We start from the raw sequence: 21,093 nt of genomic DNA, 5'->3' as shown, positions 1-21,093 counted from the left end.
GCACGCTCTGATTCCTTGATCAATTGGCACAAGTCCTTCATGCGCCCTAAGCGGACAAAGTGGCGTACCAGCCATCATGGACTTTCAGCGGGTTTGCTGTATAGATAGGTGCTCCATAGTAGCTCCATCGCTATGCAACGGGTTGACCACCTATTAGTTTGACGTCTTCTCTGCCGCATGTACTTGTCTCTGTCACACCTCACACCCTAGCCAAATTGGCCGGGACAGAAACCATATCGACAATGCCACGTGATCATCGGCCCTGTAACCTCTCCCATAATCACCGAGGCGACTCATCTTGGTCGAATTTCGCTCGTGAAATGAGGATAGACCCGCATTTTAAAATATCATCTTCGGGGCTGCAGTGCGGGTTCAGTTATTCCACTGAGAAGCTGCCATCGTAGGCCGGCTCCACCAACCCATCCGGATCTGAGTGCAAACAAACATTGCCAAACTTGTGTGAGTCCATGACCCTGCGGCGTCATTAGACATTTGATGAACGCAAGGAAAAGGACACTTTTGATCTTCGGCTGTGGCCATTGATCTAACGGTAACGAACAAGTGACAGGGCTCATTTCTGGACGATAGAACCACGGAGGTATCATTAGTAGTACCTACTATACTAGTATCGTAACTCTGTAGTCAATGGCCTAGAACGTTTGGAAACTAAAAGTCTTGAAAAAACGCCACCAAGTAAGGTTCGCCCACCAACGCGTGCGTTGAAAACTTTTTACGAGCAGTGTGTACGTTGATTTGAAACGCGCTATCCGAAACATATGCCATCGCCTGTCATAAAACGTCCTTTGCCACGAGCAAGGCCGTTACCCCATCCATATCAGTGGGCGCACAACTCAAGCTCACTCTAACTAGGCTCACTCCCAAAGGAGTTACTTCTTCAATGCTCCAAACTGAATAGTCAAGGTGTATTCCCCGAAATTCCCACATAGATCAGCATGTGCAATGTCGTCAGTACTAATATCTAATGTTCCGGTGTTCGCAGAAGTCATAATCAGACTATCTATACTAGTAAAAGTACGAGGGTATCTGTATTCGAGAAACTGAGTTCCAATACTGATGCATGCAACCAGTGATATGAACTGTTCCAGTAATTACATACACATGCATGATAGCGAGGCACGTGGTATCCAGACTCATCAGAACAAAGGTAATGCAACGTCTGCGCGATGCCTACTTTCTGCCCACAGTGCGGCGAAATCGTGAGACATATGTAGTCGACCCGTTATTTACGTGTGAGAGATATCAACGTGTACGGAGACGGCACGTTTTGTAAAAAAAAACGCGGATCTTGAAGTCACCGGTTGCTCTAGAGTAGCAGTCCGCAAGAGGCCATCCAACAACCGAACCGTATAACGTCGGCAATCCGTCATGGGCGGGGTACTATAAGCCAGGGCGCATTCAATGATTTTGCAGTACGCACCTAATCAGGAATTGCCTTCTTGCAATGGAGCGACTAAAGTAGGCCGCGGCCTCTTCCTGTATGAGCCTAGTTTGTCAAATTGTAATTGTAGGGTCCTTGATGGGCCAAACGTTCATGCAAGGTCAGAAGGCAAACGCAAAGTTCTATTGAAGAAACTGTTCATGTCGAGTCTTCGCCGAGGTAGTATCAGGTGTAGCAGAGGAGTCGTTGATTTCATCTTGTACCGGCTGCCTTTGATCGACGAAAACATGTTCTAGAAAGACTGCACATGTATACGAGAGCGCACGCTGCGCAAGTCGTCGATTCTAATTTACTGCAGTGGGTTTAGGGAGAGACCCAAGCATGCTTGACTCGTCTGGAGGTGGCGTGGGATCGCAACTCAACCTTGCAGTCGTTGTCCGCTACATTCACATAGGGCGACGAGCCTGTTCTCTGTTCTTTTTTTTTTCACACAATACCCGCCAGGTGGTTTACTTGCAGGCCAGTAACCTGCAGGAGACTCGCCAGATATTCTGTTTGAATAGTTTGAACTAATCACGTTCCGCTCGCTTTTGTTCAATCTCTTCACAAAGCACGTTGAACGTAACAAGGCCAGGGCCCTGCTAGTCCATACACCAATTATTCACCTATCAAACGCTCGCAAAACGTCCCTCTGATTACCCATATCTAGCCATGACAATCACCTTTGGCTCCTTCGATGGAGTGTGCAGCACTGCTGCTCTCGTCATTTGTCCATTGCTGGGAACCTCTGGAGAAGGCGTAGAGCCTACTTGCTACTCGCGCAATGTTCAAATCGGCCAGACCCTCATCTTCCAGCCTTGTACGTAGTCCAAGACCATGAGCGTGGTGTACTCACCGATCGAGGCTAATTTTTATCTGTTTAGCCACATCTTTTGTCCACATCGTTGCAATAATTATGACGGCAATCATGATCTATCATATTCGCTCAAAGTACACCGCAGTTGGACGGAAAGAGATCGTGATGTTCTTTTGGATGTATATGGTCATCGAACTTCTCGCAATGTTCCTTGACTCGGGGATCATACCAACTTCGAACGTCAGCTATCCCGTGAGTTATGATGCACAATCATGCAATGATCTTATACCAAATGTACGTAGTGGTTTGCTGCAGTTTATACAGGTCTAGTAGCAGCTGCCTACTGCTGTCTGCTTATCAACGGTTTCGTTGGATTCCAATTCGCTGAAGACGGGACGCCTCTTTCTCTTTGGCTCCTTCGGATATGCTGTTTCGCTGTCTTTGGAGGATCATTCTTCATCGCTATCGCCACCTTCAAATCTTTTGTTACATTCTCCCCGACGAAACCTATCGCCCTCTTCGTCATTTACCTCATATGGCCCATCTTATGCGTCGCCACATATACCATATTGCAACTCGTTCTTGTATTCCGGACTCTTGATGACCGCTGGCCCCTTGGTGACATCATATTTGGGATCTCGTTTTATGCGATCGCACAAGTTCTCCTGTTCGCCTTCAGCGTCACCATTTGTAATGCCATCAAACATTACTTGGATGGTCTGTTCTTCTTCACGTTGTGTGTTTTGTTGAGTGTTATGATGGTCTACAAATACTGGGACAGCATCACGGTACGTTTGTTCGCCGGTTATCTGTTCCATCTGGCCAATAATAATGTTTGACACAGCGTGAAGACCTCGAATTCTCCGTGGGATCTAAAGCCGCGGTCTGGGAAGTCAAGGACCCACTTCTCACGGCTTCAGTCACGACTCCTGGTATAGACTACGAGGAGGATACATCAAGTTACCACGCTGGAGCTGCGAGCCTTGTGGGTGATGTTAGTGGTACGCAGTATTACGGCGGAAAGCAAGCGTACGGTGCCCAGGCTGGTTACGGACAAGGAGGCTATGGTGGCGCACGAAGGGCCTATCCACCGACACCGACATCTGAAGGCTATTGAGGACTTTGAACAGGACTATTACGCAAATGTAGATATGGACGACAGTCGTTCACGGTACTTTCTACGGACACTAGATTTAATTCACTCTCATGATCAGGATGCTTCACCAGTGAATTGGTCATGCAAATAGATACTGCACACCATTTCGGAGAGTACGGCCGCCTGATCCATATACGTTACATATCTCGCAGGACTCGGATATTGCTCTAGAAATCTAGATGCAGCACAGATCTGAGCATAAATGGAATTTATCTTTGAACGTTTGAACCATCATGCACATGCATCATCGATCCATCGGACGATTACGCCACTTTGCACTCACCGAATACACCACATTCCGTACACTTTCAATTATGCTTCGAATCTGATGAACGTCCTGTACCATCATAACAAATATTGGGGTGAATATCGAGGGCATCAAGAATATTGGATCAGGCTGTACGCCCGGCTGCACAGATCGCCGTCGTTTGACGATATGATTCCTTTCCCGTGTGTTTCTTTGGAAGATTGCGGCAGCACCGGGGGCACAATCTAACACTCGTTCACAATCCCATGCAGCGATGTAATCCCTGTCAACTTCCGATGATGATCAGATGCGGGTGCCGGAGATGCGCCATGTCAGTAGGTGTACTTGGCAAAACCACCTAGTGTCCGCAGCACGAGTCCGCAGTGCGTAATGTAGTCTTCCAATGAGGGTATCGGACCGAGTAAGGGGCTGTGAATGGTCTCATTGAATCCTGGATTCTTAACAGGGGATAGGGATATTTTGCGGGGATGATAATAAGATGGTGGAGTTCATGAAAAAGGAGATATGTAAGGTGCGCCCTGGCGTACCTTGAAACAGAGCTACGTTCGCAACACCTGCATGACCGCAGGTGAGATGGTGAAGATATGATTTAATTTGGTCTCGTGTCAACGTTGCGCACGACATCGTTGTGGTTACAACAGGTCTCCTTTGGAGTGGTCATTTTTTCATAGCTCAGGCTAGCCCCCTCGTCATATCAATGAAAATTTACGATCTTTCATAAAAGCAGGATTCTGTCCGGGGCTATTATATTTGATCCTCAGTCGTCGCATGCTACGCCCATCAGGCGCAAAAAAAATGTGTCGGTACTCGAAAAGCTCGATGAGACGAATACACCGATCGCGCACTTGATGGATGCCGTGTTCGTATTGTAATTTGTAGATGGAGAATAAATAAGGGCAGTCGTGAGGTGTGATGCACTTGCACTGCGTACGAGTAAGGCCCTCCGTGGCCTGCAACGGCGGATCCATAGCATCGGTAAGGTCTCGGCCATCAATGACAAGGTACCACGGTTCGGACTGGAATGGATGCAGGGTTTGGGTGCAATCTGCTTCTAATAACCTTGAACGGTTTTTCCAGATGCTTGTCACAACATCGGGTCACGGCGCCATACCTCGTAAGTGATACTGAAATGAACAGCCACAAATTGATACGTCCATTATAGTCAGCTTTGATGAGCTCCTCGAATGCAAATATGACACAAGCGGATGAGTTAAAATGGACATTGCGTCTTTCGGACTCGGAGGTTCTGTGCACCCGAGATGATGTGTGCATTGTCCAATCTGGGCTGGAGAACCATCGTTGTTTGGAAGGTGTATTCAAACATTTTGTGGCAAGTGACGTTAATAACTATGTACGTACTGAGAATGAGAACAAAGATCCGATTTCGAAGCATGACGCCGAGTTGCGATAGTTGTTCGCGTTGAGTCAAGACGAATCAGTTAGAGCCCATATTGGAAACCACTTATTCTTCACGCGCTGGAAACGAACATGTGTTAGCGCTCGAGAACGACGCCACATCATGATCATACCTGTCCATGTCGCGACGCTTAGCAATGAGGATATTTAGGTCGGGTGCACCGGCTGGAAGGCTCGCATGGAGACAAGTGTCGCTTTTGTAATTTGAATGTGGCAGTCATTCTGAGAGATAGCCTGAGTGAATGATTCCGAAGGTGGAGCAAATTTTGCATTCGACATAACAAGCTAATCAGTCGCCTGTGTATGAGGTTCAACTTTCCATAGTCGTGTCGCCATCGGGTCATGACCAAAAAAGACAATGAGAGGTGCGAGTCATGTAGAAGTTGCGAGTGATCGTGACGAACGTAGCATATTATTCACAACTCATACTCGATAAAACGACTGGGAGTCCCGGCTGTTTGGTTGATAGCGTCATAGGTTGAGTTGTTAACACGTGACTGATGGGTTTGTTTATCCGGCGGGCAAGCACGCACAAATATTTGTGGATGTCGCAGAATTGCTTCGTCAAATATCTTGCCAGCATTCCTTACAAAGCACAAACACACGGAATACCATGTGGGTAAAATGTGGGGTTCAAAGGATGCCATGATTGACCCATTTTTTAGAATACTTCTGACAATTTTTGTTTGCACTTCATCTGCATCTTTGGCGTCATCAGCAGTATTGAGCGTATCTTCCCCCCAATAAGATTTGACATGTTTGTGCATGTTCCCCATCAATCGAGCATCCTTTTTGTTCAGGAACCATCAGATCGTGGCCTTACACCATTTTGCATGGCACTTGAATTTGTATGCACGTCAACCACCAACTTCAGTGATGCAGGGAGATGGGCCAAAGAATGTGTAAACAGGTGATACCCATTCTTTCATGAGCCTCTCTGTTGCTAATTAGCAGTGCTATGTTTGTATAGCAGGAACATACTTTGCTCATCCTCGGCACTCTCTGGACCTGAAGCTTTATTACCAGCTTCGCCTCCACTTTTCTTGCTCTCATCATCAATGATGATGGCATTGTCATACACTCGCATCATGAGATAACCTTTGGTGGTTGCTCCCTTGAACAACAATATGTTGTGGCATGTGCCAAGATCAGATTCAGTGATCTTGACGCATGTAAGGACAGTGTGCCCAGCTTTTTGGCTGAACATTATGATCAAGCAGGACTACATTGGGCTTCTGGGTGTTTGTTGCATCCAGAATAGGAGTATTTCAAAACTCTGGTGACCACTGTCGATGGGAGCATTTATATTCTTGGGACTCAAAAGGGAACACAGATGAGCGCAGAGGGTATACCTTCTTGTAAGCCATGCGCATGACTGTGTAGATGGTAGTGAAGAGAAGTGCCCATTTTTGCTCTTCAGACCACTTCGGGAATGGCTTTCCATCTGGTTTTTGGGGGTTATATTCAAGGCAGCCTGAGGTCTGGTCGCTGATGTCAGGTTCCACTGACACAGAGGACCCTTCACCATCCTCACACTCTTCTAGATCAGAATTGTCTTGTGTCTGCTTCTGCTTTGGCGTCTGTTTCTTCGCATTTTTATCGAGTTCCCACTTGCAACCAGTGAATATAGACACTCTGCTAGTGTAGGTAATCTTCTCGATATCCGAGATGTTGAGACTCAATATGTGGATCAGGTGATCCATGACAGAAGGGCTGATGGCAGGGAGATCTGTTTCTTCCCACAGGACATTACCTGCAAGATTGTTGTCCAAGAGATTATCCATATGCGGTTGGAGGCATGGTGTAGGGAAGGCACTCAATGAGCTGACCGATGGCAAAATGCCATATGTTGATGTGCTCATCATTGTGATGACAGATTCTACTTAGATTAATCAGTATGAGCAACACCTATAAAAATCACATACTTTTGCATCAGCCCTTCAAGTGTTCGCATTTGTGCCATTGTAGAGACTCATGTCTCCACAGACACTCCCCTCCAAATTCTCTTACTTTCCTTACAAACTGCAGCTCTAATCCACAGGATACGTCTAGCACATTAGCGCACTTGTTTTACTTTCGCAGATATTGTGCATCTGCACTTGCATTGTCCGTGCACCTGTCTGCCCATCCATCCCATGTCCTCAGAAGTCCATTGTGCATTTTCCCATCCTATTTCCATTTTGCTTAATTGTTTTCCATTGCTAATACTCGGCTCTGCGCTTCGCACATAACCGAGACCCTGTTACATACCTCGTGTTCTATTTATAGCCTGTTTGGCTCGTTACATCGGACCTGCGTGCCTAGCGGTGCTTAGTTATTTTACTTATACCCCTCTATTACTTATGTACTGGGTCAATTTTCTGCCCACTTTCTCTGTGTCTTTAGATACAAGAGAATTTTACTCGTTGTTGCAAGTGACTATCTAAGTCTCGCGCATTAGTAGTCTGCCTTTTGCCTTAGCATCAGCCAACCTTAGTTGGGGTGTTAACAGTCGTCTCGCCTTGTCTCTCTTTCGTCTCTCTCGCTTGTTCGTCCTTCACCTTCACTTGCACGCACTACCTTCACATCGCGCACCTCACCCTTCACCTTTTGCACTCATGCATCCGCTTATCGTCAATTGTATCACACTGACCTCATGCTTTGCATGTCTATTAGTTTTATTACCCCATTAGTAGTTTGGTGTCCCTCTTTTTATAAGAGAGGTTTCCCTTTACTCAGACAGCTGCCCGTGGGTCGACGTTTTCACTCACACCTGGGTCTATCTGTGTTTGCTTAGCTTAGCACTAACTTTAACCACAGTTTAAATTCCTCATCTTCACCGTGCGATAGCAAAGTAAAGATGTGAATAATTAGTGAATCAGACTTAGTCAGTGACCATTCCAGAAGTTCTGGCACAACAAATACAAGAACAAATACAACGAGGCCATGCATGGAAAGTCCATGGAATGCCCTAACACACAAATCTGACTATGTGCAAATGAAAAGCTAATATAAAGGTCCAACAAATTCCATACAAAATAACCATAACCATATGTAGATGCCGGGGAAGTGTCCTGTGCACGAAGCTAACAAAGGTTGAGAACTGCACCAGATAAAAAGTTAAGGTATGAACCATACATCTCTGCAAGATGTTGGTAAGGAGATCTGGTTGGTGGGCATCACAGAATAGTACACAGCATGACATAGAGGAAACACTGAGCTGCATGTCAGTTCTAAGTTGCAGTGGTAAAGCCAAACTCACCATTTTGACAACAGCCTATTTCTTGATGATTTGCAGATCCTTGTGCAGCCAACAAAGGTTTGGAACTGCACCAGATAAAAATTTAAGTGATATATCTCTATGAAATGTTGATCAGGATATTTCCTGGTCGGTGGGCATCACAAAATAGTACAGCATGACGTAGAGGAATCAAATGACACCGAACCACATGCCAGTTCTGAGTTCAGCAAAGTCATCTTACAAACTCATTTTGACGACAGCCTGTTTCTTAATGACTATAACATAGTTACTAAGTGATTACATTATCATAACACTACCATAGTATGATGGAAGAGAAGGGAAAACCGTCTGACAAAAGTTCAAGTGATTAAGTAGTGAATGTGAGAATTCAGACTCTGCTGGAGTTCTCCGAAGGTACAAATGCAAGCTACTGGTCCAGTCTACCTGTTGAATTGGGTGGACCTCTCATAGGGGTACTCAGAGGGCCACTCATACATATATTCGTCATATCTACAAATTGTAAATAAATTTGTTCATTTGTAAATAATAACAATTTTTTAAATTTGTTTTTGGACTTATCAATCAGGCAGACCTTACGTCTTATATGTGACTTGATCCTCTATATGGCCTTGAAAATGTCACATGAAATATGTGTGAACAATTGCAACCTCAGAGATGTCTTGATATTTGTAACTAAATTTTGGAAATTAAGTTAATATGCAACATATACAGATCATAAAACAAATTCTCCTTATTTTTGCCAAACTTATTCTGAATTTAATCAATAGAATTTGATCCTTATGCATATCTGTGATTTTATTCAGAAACTGTCCATTATCCATACGATATACAAATAGATTAAAATAGGCACAATGTTTCTCAGGACATGCATCACATCTGTTTACAGAACTTTTCTGGTTGTGTCTCAGGTGACAGTACTGAAAAAAAAACACTTGCCAGTGGTATTTCTTATTTGGAAGCCAGGGCCTGAGCCTCAGGCCTGGTGTAAAGAGTAAATCTCTGCTGGGCTCAGCAGAAATTGTACTACCTAGTCAACAATATTTAGGTAGATCTTTTGCACAACCTAGTCTGCTATACTTGCAGAGCAAGTGTGTTCGATCCTAAAGGGATTGCTAATTGGTATTAGTAGTAAAAGTGCGCCAGTAATGCAAATAACAAAATGTCTGATGCTGCAAAACGATGTCTGAGGGTACTTATCCGATGTCTGAAGCCAAAGTGTGATGTCCGAGATTTCGGACTTTTGGACTTCACAAATATAGGTCGGAAACTATGTAACGAGTGTCAGGTTGCAAGCGGTATTGCGAGTATAACGAATGGCGGGTTTGTGACAGTGAAGGAACGGTAATATTTCGCAATGCAACTAAGAACTATGAGAATATTCTGGGTGATCCGCAGAGTCAGGAAATGGCTCCTCCCTACTGGATCCTAATTGCTACAGGTTACTACAGAGTATTTAAGTAAGTACGTAGAAATCCAGAATACTACAGGCAAAGATAGTAGTGATATATTTTGGGTCCAATGTCCTATGTAATAAGACACGAGGTGCTGCGGACATGTAATAACGCGGTCTGAATGTCAGAAAACATGCACAGAAATAACTACACACCTAGTGAGGCTAGTTCGGATGGACAGGACACAGGATGGACAAGTGTGCATGAAGTGTGATCGGCTGATGCGATATCTGAAGGTTCGATGCGGAGTGGCTCGGACATGTGCGTGTATGTTTTGGGTGTTGATGTGAGTATGAAAACCCGTGGTTCCAAGCCCAGCACCGCTACCATCATTACACTGGGCTTTCCAAAATCCCAGGCCAGGCCCAGCACATCGCTATCGGAGAGGGGTGGCCGTGAGGCTGGCAGTCATGGGCACAGCTAAGCTGTCCCAGGCCTCAGCACTCTTGAGCTCTTGGTCAAGAGTGCAGGCAGCTGCACTCGAGCCTCTTGACCTAGTCAAGAGGCAAGAAGGTGCAGCAGGTTGCAAACTAGTTGGCATTTTTGTCAATATTGAAGTCGGTATAGGAATTTTCTTAGTTGATAGAAGAGTCAAGGTTCTGGAGGGTGATCAGGTCTCCTTGACAATGACTATAGTGAGGTAATAGACTTCAGATTTTATAGCAGTTAAAAATATGTAACACTTCGAAAGTGTATACACATGATGTCGAATATACTCAGGCTTCAGATAAGGTAACTGTCCAAACTTAAGTCTATTTGTGGGGAAAAGATTGAATGCCCTACAAGTACTAAGTAAGCTGCTTATATACTGTAGGTAGAGAATAGTATGGAAGAAAAAGGAAACACTAGAACTATGAGGGCAACACTGGATATTGGTTGCCATCACCTACTAAAGTAGCATGATGGCTTTTGGCGAGGGTCACACTTTTACACAGCATGCCCAAAACTGTCCGTTAGCATCAGAGACCTGCATAGGCATTTTCCCTTGGCTGCACCCTACCAAAGAGTCCTTAGAGTGGACGTATGGTGGATCACAGAATACATTATTACCACCGTGACTCGGAGGTTTCACTGCCAGTGCCACTGGGGTAAACATAGCACTGGGAATGGCAAGGATTGTGAGATAAACGATTTGAACGAGCTTCATGGTATGGATTGTATCTGGTATAACTCATGTGCATCAGCCTACGATGTGACCATATGAGGAAACCACACACCGACAAAAGTCTGATTGCGCAATGTGCGTGAAGTTGCTATGACTCGGACAAAGTCTTTGAAGAGCTATTATATGTCGGTTCAATGAAATGCGATGATGGTGTGGTGGAAGAGGGCTACTCACCGCAACAGGAGGTGTTCGTGTCTGAGGCCTTTTCAACTCAACCGCATTAATTTTATACTTGTTCTCGTTAGCACTGAAACTATACTCGGAAGAAATTTTATAATGAGAAGACATGCAGCTCTGTTGAAATTCGGGCAGAGGTTCCCATGAATTTTGCTACATACATAGCACATAGTACTGATTATCCATTGCTTGATATTTGTAACGTATGGGTTCCCGGTTCCAAGTGCGTGCATGCGTATCTGTCGTGTGCTTCCTTTATCATAAATACATGTTGCAAGGCAAATGGTTCGGAGAGTATGTCCGCCTCACCCGTACGTGCACCCTCCGCCTCTACCTCCCTCCAGATTTATTTTACAGACTCTACAAATGCTCGAGCATTAAAACGCGGTGCTCCACCTCGGTGATTCAGGGTTGTCCATTATGAGACGATTCGCGCTATGGCGAGTCAGCGCTAGGCCGAGTGATGTCCTGCTGCAACGTCTACGTTCTCAGTTTCAAGTGTATGCGCACCTATGTTCCTTCATCCCATCCTAAATGCGACGGGGAGTTCAAAGCTGGATTTCGAGGCTGATTTGGGGAGGACATCTCGATCCTGGGATATCCGACGTGTCCGCGCCAGCATCATAATCATTGTTCCCACGCAGTTCATCGCTGTCAGCCACCTTGGGCAGGACTTCTACATACCTTCCTGCATCGCACTCAATGACTACTAAGCCAATAAGTACCATCAGCCCTTGAGATGCTGCAATCGTGCAACAGGTTGTACTGTAGCATAGTTATTGTCAGAAAACAGCAACACGAGTGGATACATACAAGGTCGGGTATCCTAAGATCGAAATATTCTTGCAAATTGCCCAGTATGAAGAAATCGAATTGAAGCCAACGACTAGTAGAATATACATAAATTATAGTATCATACACAGAACTACACTCGATGAAAGTCGTTATTTACGCATACTACACAGAGCCCAAGTTAGCGTCGCGAACCAATGCGATGAGCAGATGAGCGACTCACTCTTGTAAAAGTACCCATAGTCATAAACGTTTCCTTTCTGGGAGCATCGTTCTTGCCCCGGTATAACGACTTGACCGCATCGCTCATGCCAGCCTTCCTCTTCGCTTCTTCCGCAGCAAGGCTTTGAGCAAGAGATCGTGATGCTGCAGATATCTTCGGGTTCAAACCAGGTGCTGGAGAAGGCAAGTGACTCTCTGTGGATGCTTTCTTCTTCTTGGTAGCGACCTCGTCAGCCACAGCATCTGCACCAGTCTTACGCTTCTTTGACTTCTTCATAGGCTCTAATGAACGACGAAGTTCCATCGCAGCATACATACGTTCCTCCTCTTCCAAGGGTGGGTTTATCATGAAAATGTCAGACGACCTAGAAAATTTGGTCGCGCACTGTGGACAGACTTCTAGCTGTTCGTCCCCAGGAGCTGAACTTTCTCCAGCTGCAGTATTTCCGTTCGAAGGCGATGAACCAAGGACGGTACGCAGACCAGATTGAGAGAAAACGCATCCACAAGTCAAAATGTACACGAAGGGCTGTCCGCCGTTCATTTCCTTGAACGTGAGCGGGCACACGAACTTGGCGGTATCAGCAGATGAATCAGGTGGAGGTGGTGGAGATGTTGGGGTTAGTTTAAGAACTTTAATGTCCTATCGAGTTATAGGTCAGTTGAGTGTTAGTGGTGACACCAGAGCTATCACGCACCTTCAGCGAACGTATATGTCCGCATATTTTCTCCGCATCTCCATAGGCAGTCTTATCAAGTAGATTCTCGATTATAGCATCCTTGTTATACAGTTTCCCAAGAGCACACGACACGATAGGTTCTTGCAAGGGACGCTAAGAAGTCTATCAGAAGCATTCAGCAGCGAAAACAAAAGATACTCACCTTTGAAAGAGCACAGAAAAACCATATAGCACGAGTCTGATTTGCCTTGTCTGCTTGTTCTGCCTTCTTTTTGTTCTTTACGAGGTCGCGTCTGTCGGGAATGCTGCCTCCATCATTCCCCATGATGGTTGTAGTAGATGAAGGTGTGATGAGTAAGCGTCACGATCCAAGCTGTCAAACGTACAACCAAGAATCCAAGATTCGCCACACAAGCTCCCTGCCCCTCCGGCAGCGCCATGCTGCAGGAACTCTCGCACATGGACCGTATCACTCAACTTCAAGATGAAATACAACGCGTGGGCTCTCCATTCCCTCTTAACCAAATTTAAAATCCTAAACAACACGTTGCAGCTCCTGACAATCATGTCAAGCACCATCGCCTACCTCACCACCAGGTCTACGTTCCTGCAAGTCAGCGAGCAGATACCCATAACAAAGACTCGCAATCCGGACAAGTACGATCCCCCAGAATTATTCGAAGGTGTGTGACTAGGCATGCGCGCAGTCAGTGGTGATTAAACAGGTTTTCAGCAAACACGAACGAGCTTGTTCAGGACCTTATCGTCAAGGCAAAACAAATTGAATATCTTATCCAGTCATTACCGGTCCCTGAACCAGAACAACAGCAGGTCAGGCGCGCGTAGGTTTTGATGCAGCTGAAATGTAACTATGGCACAGGCAAACCGACTTCAAGCACTGGAACAACAAATGCAAGACGCAAATGAGGAATATATCCAAGCGGTCGACCGTGCTAGTAAGCCATCGTTTTCTCGCTGGTATGCAAATAGCTTACTGATCCCTAGAGAACCTTCATCGAAAAATATCCGAGTTTCTGAGGACCATGCTGGACAACGCTGATGGCCCGGTCGGACCCATCCCGTGATTCGGACCTATCTCAGTGGACCAATTACATTATACGACAGCGCCCAAGCAGATATAAGACACCGTTCAGCCAGAAAGAAAGGTAGTGAGAGCCATGAAAAACACTGGTGTATGATGTAGAGGCTGTCAAAGAGGAAAGTGCTTTTCCTCGCGACCTCTCACGCTAAATGACCCTCAAAAGACAGACATGAACGTTGAGCTATGGTGATCAAAAAACGATGCAACCATATCACGTCGTCAATACATATCATGCGCCCCTACGCTACGTAAATATACAAATTACGATCTTCTTCATCCCGTCTCAAATACTCCTGCTCAACCAGCCCGTCAATCCGGTGCTTAATGACGCTCACATCTGGCACAAAGTGACTTTTCACAGCATCAATCGTCTCGTTCTTCAACTGCTCATGCGAAAGCTCCTTCTTCGCTTTCATAATTCGCACAATCGCTGCATCCAAATAGTGCTTCCGGTCTCCCTCGATGTGCGATTGAGTCCGTTGGCTTTCCTCAGCCTAAGCAGAACAACCAACCAAATCAGTGGTGTAGATGCGCTCCACCGCAAGAAGAGGAACATACCGTCTCCTTCGCCTGAATGGAGTTGATGTGCACTTTCGCGCGCGGATCAGTGAATTCCGGATTAAAGTAAAAGACATCGTTATTGTTCACATTCTTCCCCGCCGGACGCTTCTTTAACACCTTCTTGTTCGCGCACGCCAGACTCTGCAACGTCCTCTTCAGCTCCCCATCGTCTATTTTGGAAACTCCTGTCAGTATCTCATAAAACTGAACAATGAACGATACTTGCCCATACGCGTCTCCTCTAAGATCTGTCTGTAGCCAATCTCTGTTTCCTTGTTGAAGAGAAGTAACACAACAGCTTGGTATAAGCTGACCGTAAGGTCTTTAGGACCGGCCGCAAACCACGCTTTGACCGTAGCTGTTCCAAGCGAATGATCCCAATCGAGTTTATGCCCCTGATGTTTGATCTTGTAAAAAGTCGTGTAATGGTTCAGATCTACTTGCATCTATGACATTACCATTAGCTCACGCGAACGCCGGAAACCGCATCGCTCACTGAAGAAGGCAAGTCCACGTCTGTCGTTCGCGCAAGGAACGGCCAGACGCTTCGTTGCAAAACCATGACAGAAAGATTCTTTGCGGAGCTGTCATCCCTGATACGAGCGTGGTACTCCCGCATGATATCTCGCGACAACGCAAGGTCGTTGAACATATGATCTCCCATGCCAAATTCTGGATCATATTCTGCCCAACAACGATCAGCACGCGAATTCAAAAAACAAGAAGCACTATCACATACTCTCTTTGAGTTTCTTGAGCATGGCCTTCTCAAAATCATCAGAGGCACTGCGTTCCAGCAACAATCTCTTCGCTAGCGCCCGATGATAAAATGTTCTAAACACATCCTTATCATCCGTAAACCTGTAGAGAGCAAGAGCAGCATCCAGCAACGCCTCAAACACAGCATCCGACACGCCTCGCTGTCCATGGCGCATGAGTCTATCGATATGCTTCGCAATCTGCTCAGCAGGCTTATTGCGCCGCGCCTTGAACCCTTTGGTGAACGCGTCGATGAGTCCGTAGGAAAAGTCTTGGTTGGTCTGCTTAGTGGACGGATTGACGAATGCTTCCTTGAGTGTTATATCCGCAAAGGATTTGAATTCGAGGAGACGGTTGACCATCTCGTCGTCCTTGGATGCATCTTTCACGATATCTTGAACTGTTTTCTAGAGCGTGAATATATCAGCGCAAGTTCGGGAAAAGGGATGATAAGACACCTACTTGGACATAAGCCTTGAACTCTCGGCACAGCACGGGCAGGCCGTCTACCGATGAAAACAGCGCATACGTTTTCTTGAGGTCAGCAGTGCCCTTGCACTCCGTGAATACTGCATAATCATGTCAACACGACGACCCCATGAACCCGGTCACACCAACCTTCTTTAGCCATCCACTCTAGCCTCCCCTCGAAAAGCGCCCGAATGGCGGCATCCTTGACAAGCGCGACAGTACCATCAAGCATGACAGCCCTCGCTCTACCCTGCTCCTCATTCGTCCGCTGATTGCAGTGCGCAAGGAATACCTTCGCCTTGGCTTTCTCGACCTCGACCATCTGATACGATTCTTTTGAGAAGTACTCCTGAGTCTGCTCGACGAAGTGTCGTTCGAAGATGGCATCGTATACGTGGTGTGTGATGAGGTGGGAAACAAGCTCTTTCAGGAAGGGGCGCTGGATATGTACTTGTCTGGTTGATGAGTGAGTATTGTGTAGACACAGACGGATGGTATGAACATCGAAGGGCGTACCCTTCGTTCCTCTCCCATGTGACCCATGTGGAGATGCCTTTCTGAAGCTTTTCCACGATAAAATAACCGCTAAATATGCGTTCTCTGAAACGAGTGAATGCAAGGTCACTAAAGTTCTGAGTGTCAGCACATGGAGATAGTTTCTCGTGGAGGAAACCTCACTGAATAGAAAGAATACTAGGATTCTTGAGCACATAAGCACGATCGAGGTAGGTAAGGAGTGATTCTAGTAGGGCCTTGACGTGAATCCGTGAATCAATGACCCCAAACTCGTTATATGTCACTCACTACCTGTCTCTCAAACCATGCACACGTCTCGACGAATTGTCCGATCCACTCAACACCGTCCTTATTTGTTTTCTCAAGCTCTTCCGCCAGGCGATTGACGCATCTGTGGATTTCGGCTTTCAACATCTCATATAGGCCCTCGCCTCTCCCAGCAATACACACAATGCCCCGGCATGCGGTGTAGACACCCTCATATGTCGTACCCAGTTCACCAGATCCTTTCTCCAAGAGTGCCCTGATGCTGCGCGCTAGCCGCACATACAAGCTATCATAAACCTTGTTCAACGCAGATCCGACGGTACCGCCTACAATATTCACCGTCCTCCCATGAGTGCCACCCCCTCAAGAACAAAATGAAACGCGAACCTGTAAAGCCATGAACCTGAATCCTTACTGGGCCTCCTCTGTCGACATTCTTGCCTTTCACAGCATCGCGCGCTCTGGATGCAGAACCCGAGTCAGAGTCGGCGTCCAAGCGTGGGGTCTTGCGTGGATGAGATGCCTGATTGTCAACGTCAACTACTGTAGACCGGTAGGCTGTGAATGCCTTGGATGTATCTGGGAATGTGAGTAGGCTGATCACATCAGTCATCTCGCATTGATTCGAGTTTGAAAGTTACTGGAAGCCTTATGTCATCACACAACTCAGATAAGGGTATAAGACTGGCAAGAGCTACCATACTTGGCATAATGATATAGGTATGGCACTCAAATGGCACTGGTCCTCAATGTCGGACAATGTTAGGAAACTCGATTCAGCCATTCTAACTGTCATGACTATATTAGTCTCGCGTTGATATAGCATTCCGATATATTAGACATTTCTGTGTGTATCAGGCATTTGAACATCGCTCGGAGTGATCAGCCATTGCAGGTTTGCAATTGCATTCCGATATAATGAAATATTGCATTAAAAGCACGACAGTACAAAGTAGTGAGGTACAACTGGGTGTATTGTTCCGAGCCTATGTATGGGAATGTAGGTAATCGAGAATGGACGCCAGAACGGGACTACGAGAAATCTATGAGTAGGTCAATAATACAGCAGTTCAGTAGTGTAGGACAGCGAGAAAATGAAAGCAAGAACACGAAAACAACACACGATTATCGTTTGACGGCCCGCGAGCAATGCGAATGACAGGAAATGCGGATGTGTTAAGGGTCGAATGGCTACTTTCCCGAACTTTTTTGCGCAGGTGCCTTGCGCTTTGTTGAACAGCTGCCAGCCTGCAGAACATTAGATTTAGTACAAACTCGGGCACACTTCGGACTTACCTTCTTAGTCTTGCGTTTGGCCGCAATCTGGACGGGTTCGGAATCCTTACTCAGCCTCTGTCAGATCACTTGGGGCATGTGACGCGGCATGTACAGAATCTGGGTCAGGGTGCGCAAGACACGCAGGTAAGCCGATTAGTGAGCAAGAGGGACTGGAGTAGACTCACAAGCAGGGGCAGCTGACTTTGGCTTGGCAACTGACTTAGGTTTAGGAGCAAGGGGAGGTGGAAGTGGAGTTGGCTCGCGAGTAGAAGGGGCTGGAGTCGGCTCATGGGGTGGAGCTGGAGTTAGGACTACCTTCGCTGCACGACGTGCTGCCATTTGAGCGTGGAATCTCGTTAAGTCGTTATCTCTATTTTCACGAGAGGCAGAGACTTTGTCATTATCTTGAGTCCTGTTGCTGTCACGGCCTTCCTCATTCTTGAATAGTTTCCTTACATAAATAAGAGTTAGTGCGAAGCTTTAAGAATATAACAAAACCTCACACGTTCCAAGCTTTGAGGAATTCTTCCTTCCATTCCGGATCAGGTGAATCTTCGATAAGCTCGACGACATTGTTGTAGAAGTCCCGGTAGTTGAAAGCACCATCAATTTCGGACCAAGCGTTCTTAGCGCTGATACCAAAACGAACCTGGACAAAATTGAGTGACTAGCCAGTATGTAAGTTTGAAATGATCAAACCTGTAAACAACCATAGGCTATATGCGCTGCTTCCACTGTGGTCATGTTGTGTAGAGCAGCGTTGCAGGTGCGTGTCGCACGCGTCTCTCCCCCATATGCACTTGAGGGACTTGTAAAAATGTGCCGCATAGTCTAATAAACAAAGAGATATCAATATCAATCTAAAACAACACCGAAAAAAATGCCTACCCGCTCCAATAAGTAGCCATCAAACATGCCTTCGAACATGTTGTCATCGTCGTAGTCTTTACCTGGTGGGTCTCCGGCCCATAGAAATGCGGGAAGTGCGGATGCGGTCAAGTTAACCTTGCCGCACTGTATGTCTTTAAGTGCCCTGCAAGATGTTAGACTAGCCTTTGAAAAAAAAAAAAACTCACTTGTCGGCGTCCTCTGAAAATCTCTTAAGTTCCCTGACCGGACAGAGAAAGCGCGTTAGAACAGGATGGTTGATACCCATGTGAGTACGTGAACCACTTCCGTTGTATATAGCTGGACATATTGCGTGATCCTTAGTGTTGAAGGCCGCATAATGGCCGATTTGGCTCTTCAGGCGTGAAGTATCCTCAGAACGAGTAGCCGAGATAGTAGCATCCATCTGATGGATTAATAAGTACATAACATGCTCATATATGCGCGTATACTCACCTTCTTGGTGATGGCATTAAGTTCTGAGGCTTTCCGAGGGTCGCCAAGTAGAGGTTTCAAGCTCGGAGCGAGTTGAAGCAGCCGAGCGAAATTCCTCTTATATCGCTCTTGGACCTTAGGTGACCTGTAGAGCAAGAAAAGATTCAGTTAATGGTGAGATTCAAAAGTGACTTACATTTTCGAGAGTCGCTTGTTGCGACTAGCCCGGAGATCTTCGTCTTCCAAGAAATCACCATTCTCTGCAGCGTCACGCTGCTGCAGAGAAAGACCTACAGTGATAAGTTGTTCTGTCTTACAAAACACGTCAATGCAGCGCGCTATACAACGCGATGCAGCAACAAATTCTTCGTGAGGGTCAGTCTCAGGCTCCATATTCCTGTATTAAAGCATTATTAGTGATCACAACATCAAAACAAACTGACTATAAATCTACTTACGTCACTTTCTCCTCATCATCAGATGAACGGCGCCTTTTTTTTGGCCGGGTGACTTTCTTCGAGATCTTCTTCGGAGGTACAGCTACTACAGACTGGGATGAGCTAGAACTGTCGGGTTTTGAGGACGATGAAACAGAGGTAGCGCGTTTGCGACGGCCCATGGTGTAGGTAGACTGGTGACCAGTCCGTCTTGAGTCCGTCTAATGAGGCAAGCCGTCGATTATAGATGGACTGGTAAATCTGGGTTTAAATTTGGATAGCGCGCGCTTTGGAGTTGTCACATGACGGAAAACCCATCCTTCCCAGCCACTGCTCCACTCTGAAACGGTCACCTTGACACCTTCTGTGTACATCGATTTATGCTTCGACTTATGTCTTCCCTCGGATCTTTCTGTGATATCCCTCTTGTTATTGGTGTTGATGCTGCGAGTCCTAGTTCAACCGTGTCGTTGTCATAATTGCAATGTGGCGCGTTCTGTCACCCACCATCACGGAGTGGCTGTAGAGGGCTGGCGTGCATTCCTACCATTGACGGTTGATCTATCTATATGAATGAGGGATTCGAATGGTCCCATTTTTTCGGCCTTCAGAAACGGATGTCGCACGCCTTTTTGCTGGTATTGTTGGAATTTTCAGCCTGGAGGTATATGTATTCGTCGAATCATTTTCATATGGCTGAATGATCATTTGTAGAGATTCTACCTTCTCCTTTGCTTGATGTTACAAATGGAGAAGTTACAGCTACCCAGGCGGGATCTACTCAAACAAGTTCTTCTAATGTCAACCAAGCGAGGTTATCTTCAACATGTTCATCTCTCCTTCGGCAAGATGAACATGTTGTGGATAATCTTTGGTGGTTACGAAGGCTTATTCAGACCAGCTCTAAATGAATTGGCAGTTGTCCATGGCTTTCGGGTAGATAAACTCCTCGACGAACAAAGCGAATGACAACGTGGTGGGACAACAGACCACGGCTATGTCCTCAAGTTATATGGATCTATAGTGAGCTCGAGCACGGGAGCAAACGTTCGATTTTTGCACACCGAGTCTCTGACCCTGCTCAGGTCACTCAGGAAGCGCTATATGACTTGAATCCGAAAATCCTCACTCACTACCCTGGAACATACCTTCAGCTGAAACAAGACAAGATCAAGCAGCTAAATATCTACAACACAACAGAAAACGGAATCAGAGTAATCCCGATGCATGAAACTTGAGACCCGTTACGTTTGTTCTCGCCACCTGCGACACCCGCGTGTACAAACATGATGCTAAACAGTCCGTCGCCCAGAGTGAACCTCGGACGGGCCCTTCAGACTTTTCAGCTCGAGTCTCGATATGCAAGCCTTAAAGGTCCTGCAACCTTCTGATGAACCTGTCGAAAAACGTTTTATCCCCACTGTCAACGACCTCAACTGACATGTCGAGAGATGATTCGGATTGCAGGCTTCTCAACATTCGACGTTGAGGTGAATCCTACCAATAAAACCTCGCAAACGAACGGGCAGAAGAACAAGAGAGGGAAAGGAAAGGAG

General features: G+C 46.2%; 7 protein-coding genes across 7 annotated transcripts; 2 read left to right on the top strand and 5 right to left on the bottom strand.

Annotated features, from left to right (window-relative positions):
• Positions 1-2,110: 2,110 nt before the first annotated feature.
• Positions 2,111-3,372, top strand: EDB93DRAFT_1256134 (chitin synthase III catalytic subunit-domain-containing protein; the record flags this gene model as incomplete). The annotated part of the gene is made up of 4 exons (XM_041453892.1): positions 2,111-2,258; positions 2,323-2,507; positions 2,558-3,043; positions 3,100-3,372. The coding sequence occupies 4 exons, from the start codon at positions 2,111-2,113 to the stop codon at positions 3,370-3,372; spliced, it is 1,092 nt and encodes a 363-aa protein (XP_041301857.1).
• A 2,355-nt stretch (positions 3,373-5,727) lies between these two features.
• Positions 5,728-5,898, bottom strand: EDB93DRAFT_1040874 (uncharacterized protein; the record flags this gene model as incomplete). The annotated part of the gene is made up of 1 exon (XM_041444555.1): positions 5,728-5,898. A coding segment is annotated over one exon (171 nt), but the record flags the coding sequence as incomplete, so codon positions are not given.
• A 54-nt stretch (positions 5,899-5,952) lies between these two features.
• Positions 5,953-6,960, bottom strand: EDB93DRAFT_1108589 (uncharacterized protein; the record flags this gene model as incomplete). The annotated part of the gene is made up of 3 exons (XM_041447855.1): positions 5,953-6,032; positions 6,077-6,209; positions 6,448-6,960. 3 exons carry the CDS (start codon positions 6,958-6,960, stop codon positions 5,953-5,955), a joined length of 726 nt encoding a protein of 241 aa, XP_041301855.1.
• Positions 6,961-11,616: 4,656 nt separating this feature from the next.
• EDB93DRAFT_1234390 (Rtf2 RING-finger-domain-containing protein) lies at positions 11,617-13,173 on the bottom strand. Its single transcript, XM_041451333.1, has 4 exons — positions 13,026-13,173; positions 12,842-12,976; positions 12,145-12,786; positions 11,617-12,086 (listed from the first exon to the last, which is right to left on the bottom strand). The coding sequence occupies exons 1-4, from the start codon at positions 13,146-13,148 to the stop codon at positions 12,078-12,080; spliced, it is 909 nt and encodes a 302-aa protein (XP_041301854.1). The 5' UTR covers positions 13,149-13,173; the 3' UTR covers positions 11,617-12,077.
• Positions 13,174-13,261: 88 nt separating this feature from the next.
• EDB93DRAFT_1243378 (uncharacterized protein) lies at positions 13,262-13,908 on the top strand (the record flags this gene model as incomplete). Its single annotated transcript, XM_041452134.1, has 5 exons — positions 13,262-13,321; positions 13,377-13,506; positions 13,557-13,654; positions 13,704-13,779; positions 13,829-13,908. The coding sequence occupies 5 exons, from the start codon at positions 13,262-13,264 to the stop codon at positions 13,906-13,908; spliced, it is 444 nt and encodes a 147-aa protein (XP_041301853.1).
• Positions 13,909-14,164: 256 nt separating this feature from the next.
• Positions 14,165-17,112, bottom strand: EDB93DRAFT_1095266 (Cullin family-domain-containing protein; the record flags this gene model as incomplete). The annotated part of the gene is made up of 11 exons (XM_041446677.1): positions 14,165-14,419; positions 14,484-14,668; positions 14,719-14,932; positions 14,983-15,170; positions 15,226-15,652; positions 15,708-15,814; positions 15,864-16,171; positions 16,233-16,340; positions 16,395-16,468; positions 16,521-16,825; positions 16,881-17,112. 11 exons carry the CDS (start codon positions 17,110-17,112, stop codon positions 14,165-14,167), a joined length of 2,403 nt encoding a protein of 800 aa, XP_041301852.1.
• A 613-nt stretch (positions 17,113-17,725) lies between these two features.
• Positions 17,726-19,818, bottom strand: EDB93DRAFT_109762 (uncharacterized protein). The gene is made up of 10 exons (XM_041446875.1): positions 19,559-19,818; positions 19,297-19,497; positions 19,122-19,245; positions 18,854-19,071; positions 18,666-18,810; positions 18,477-18,608; positions 18,281-18,426; positions 17,963-18,228; positions 17,796-17,894; positions 17,726-17,747 (listed from the first exon to the last, which is right to left on the bottom strand). Exons 1-9 carry the CDS (start codon positions 19,717-19,719, stop codon positions 17,842-17,844), a joined length of 1,446 nt encoding a protein of 481 aa, XP_041301851.1. The 5' UTR covers positions 19,720-19,818; the 3' UTR covers positions 17,726-17,747; positions 17,796-17,841.
• Positions 19,819-21,093: the final 1,275 nt, after the last annotated feature.

The sequence above is a fragment of the Suillus bovinus genome (assembly GCF_016758785.1).
Source record: "Suillus bovinus strain UH-Sbo-P2 chromosome Unknown EDB93scaffold_112, whole genome shotgun sequence".
NCBI lineage: Eukaryota > Fungi > Basidiomycota > Agaricomycetes > Boletales > Suillaceae > Suillus > Suillus bovinus.
This window is presented reverse-complemented; position numbering and strand designations above follow the sequence as displayed.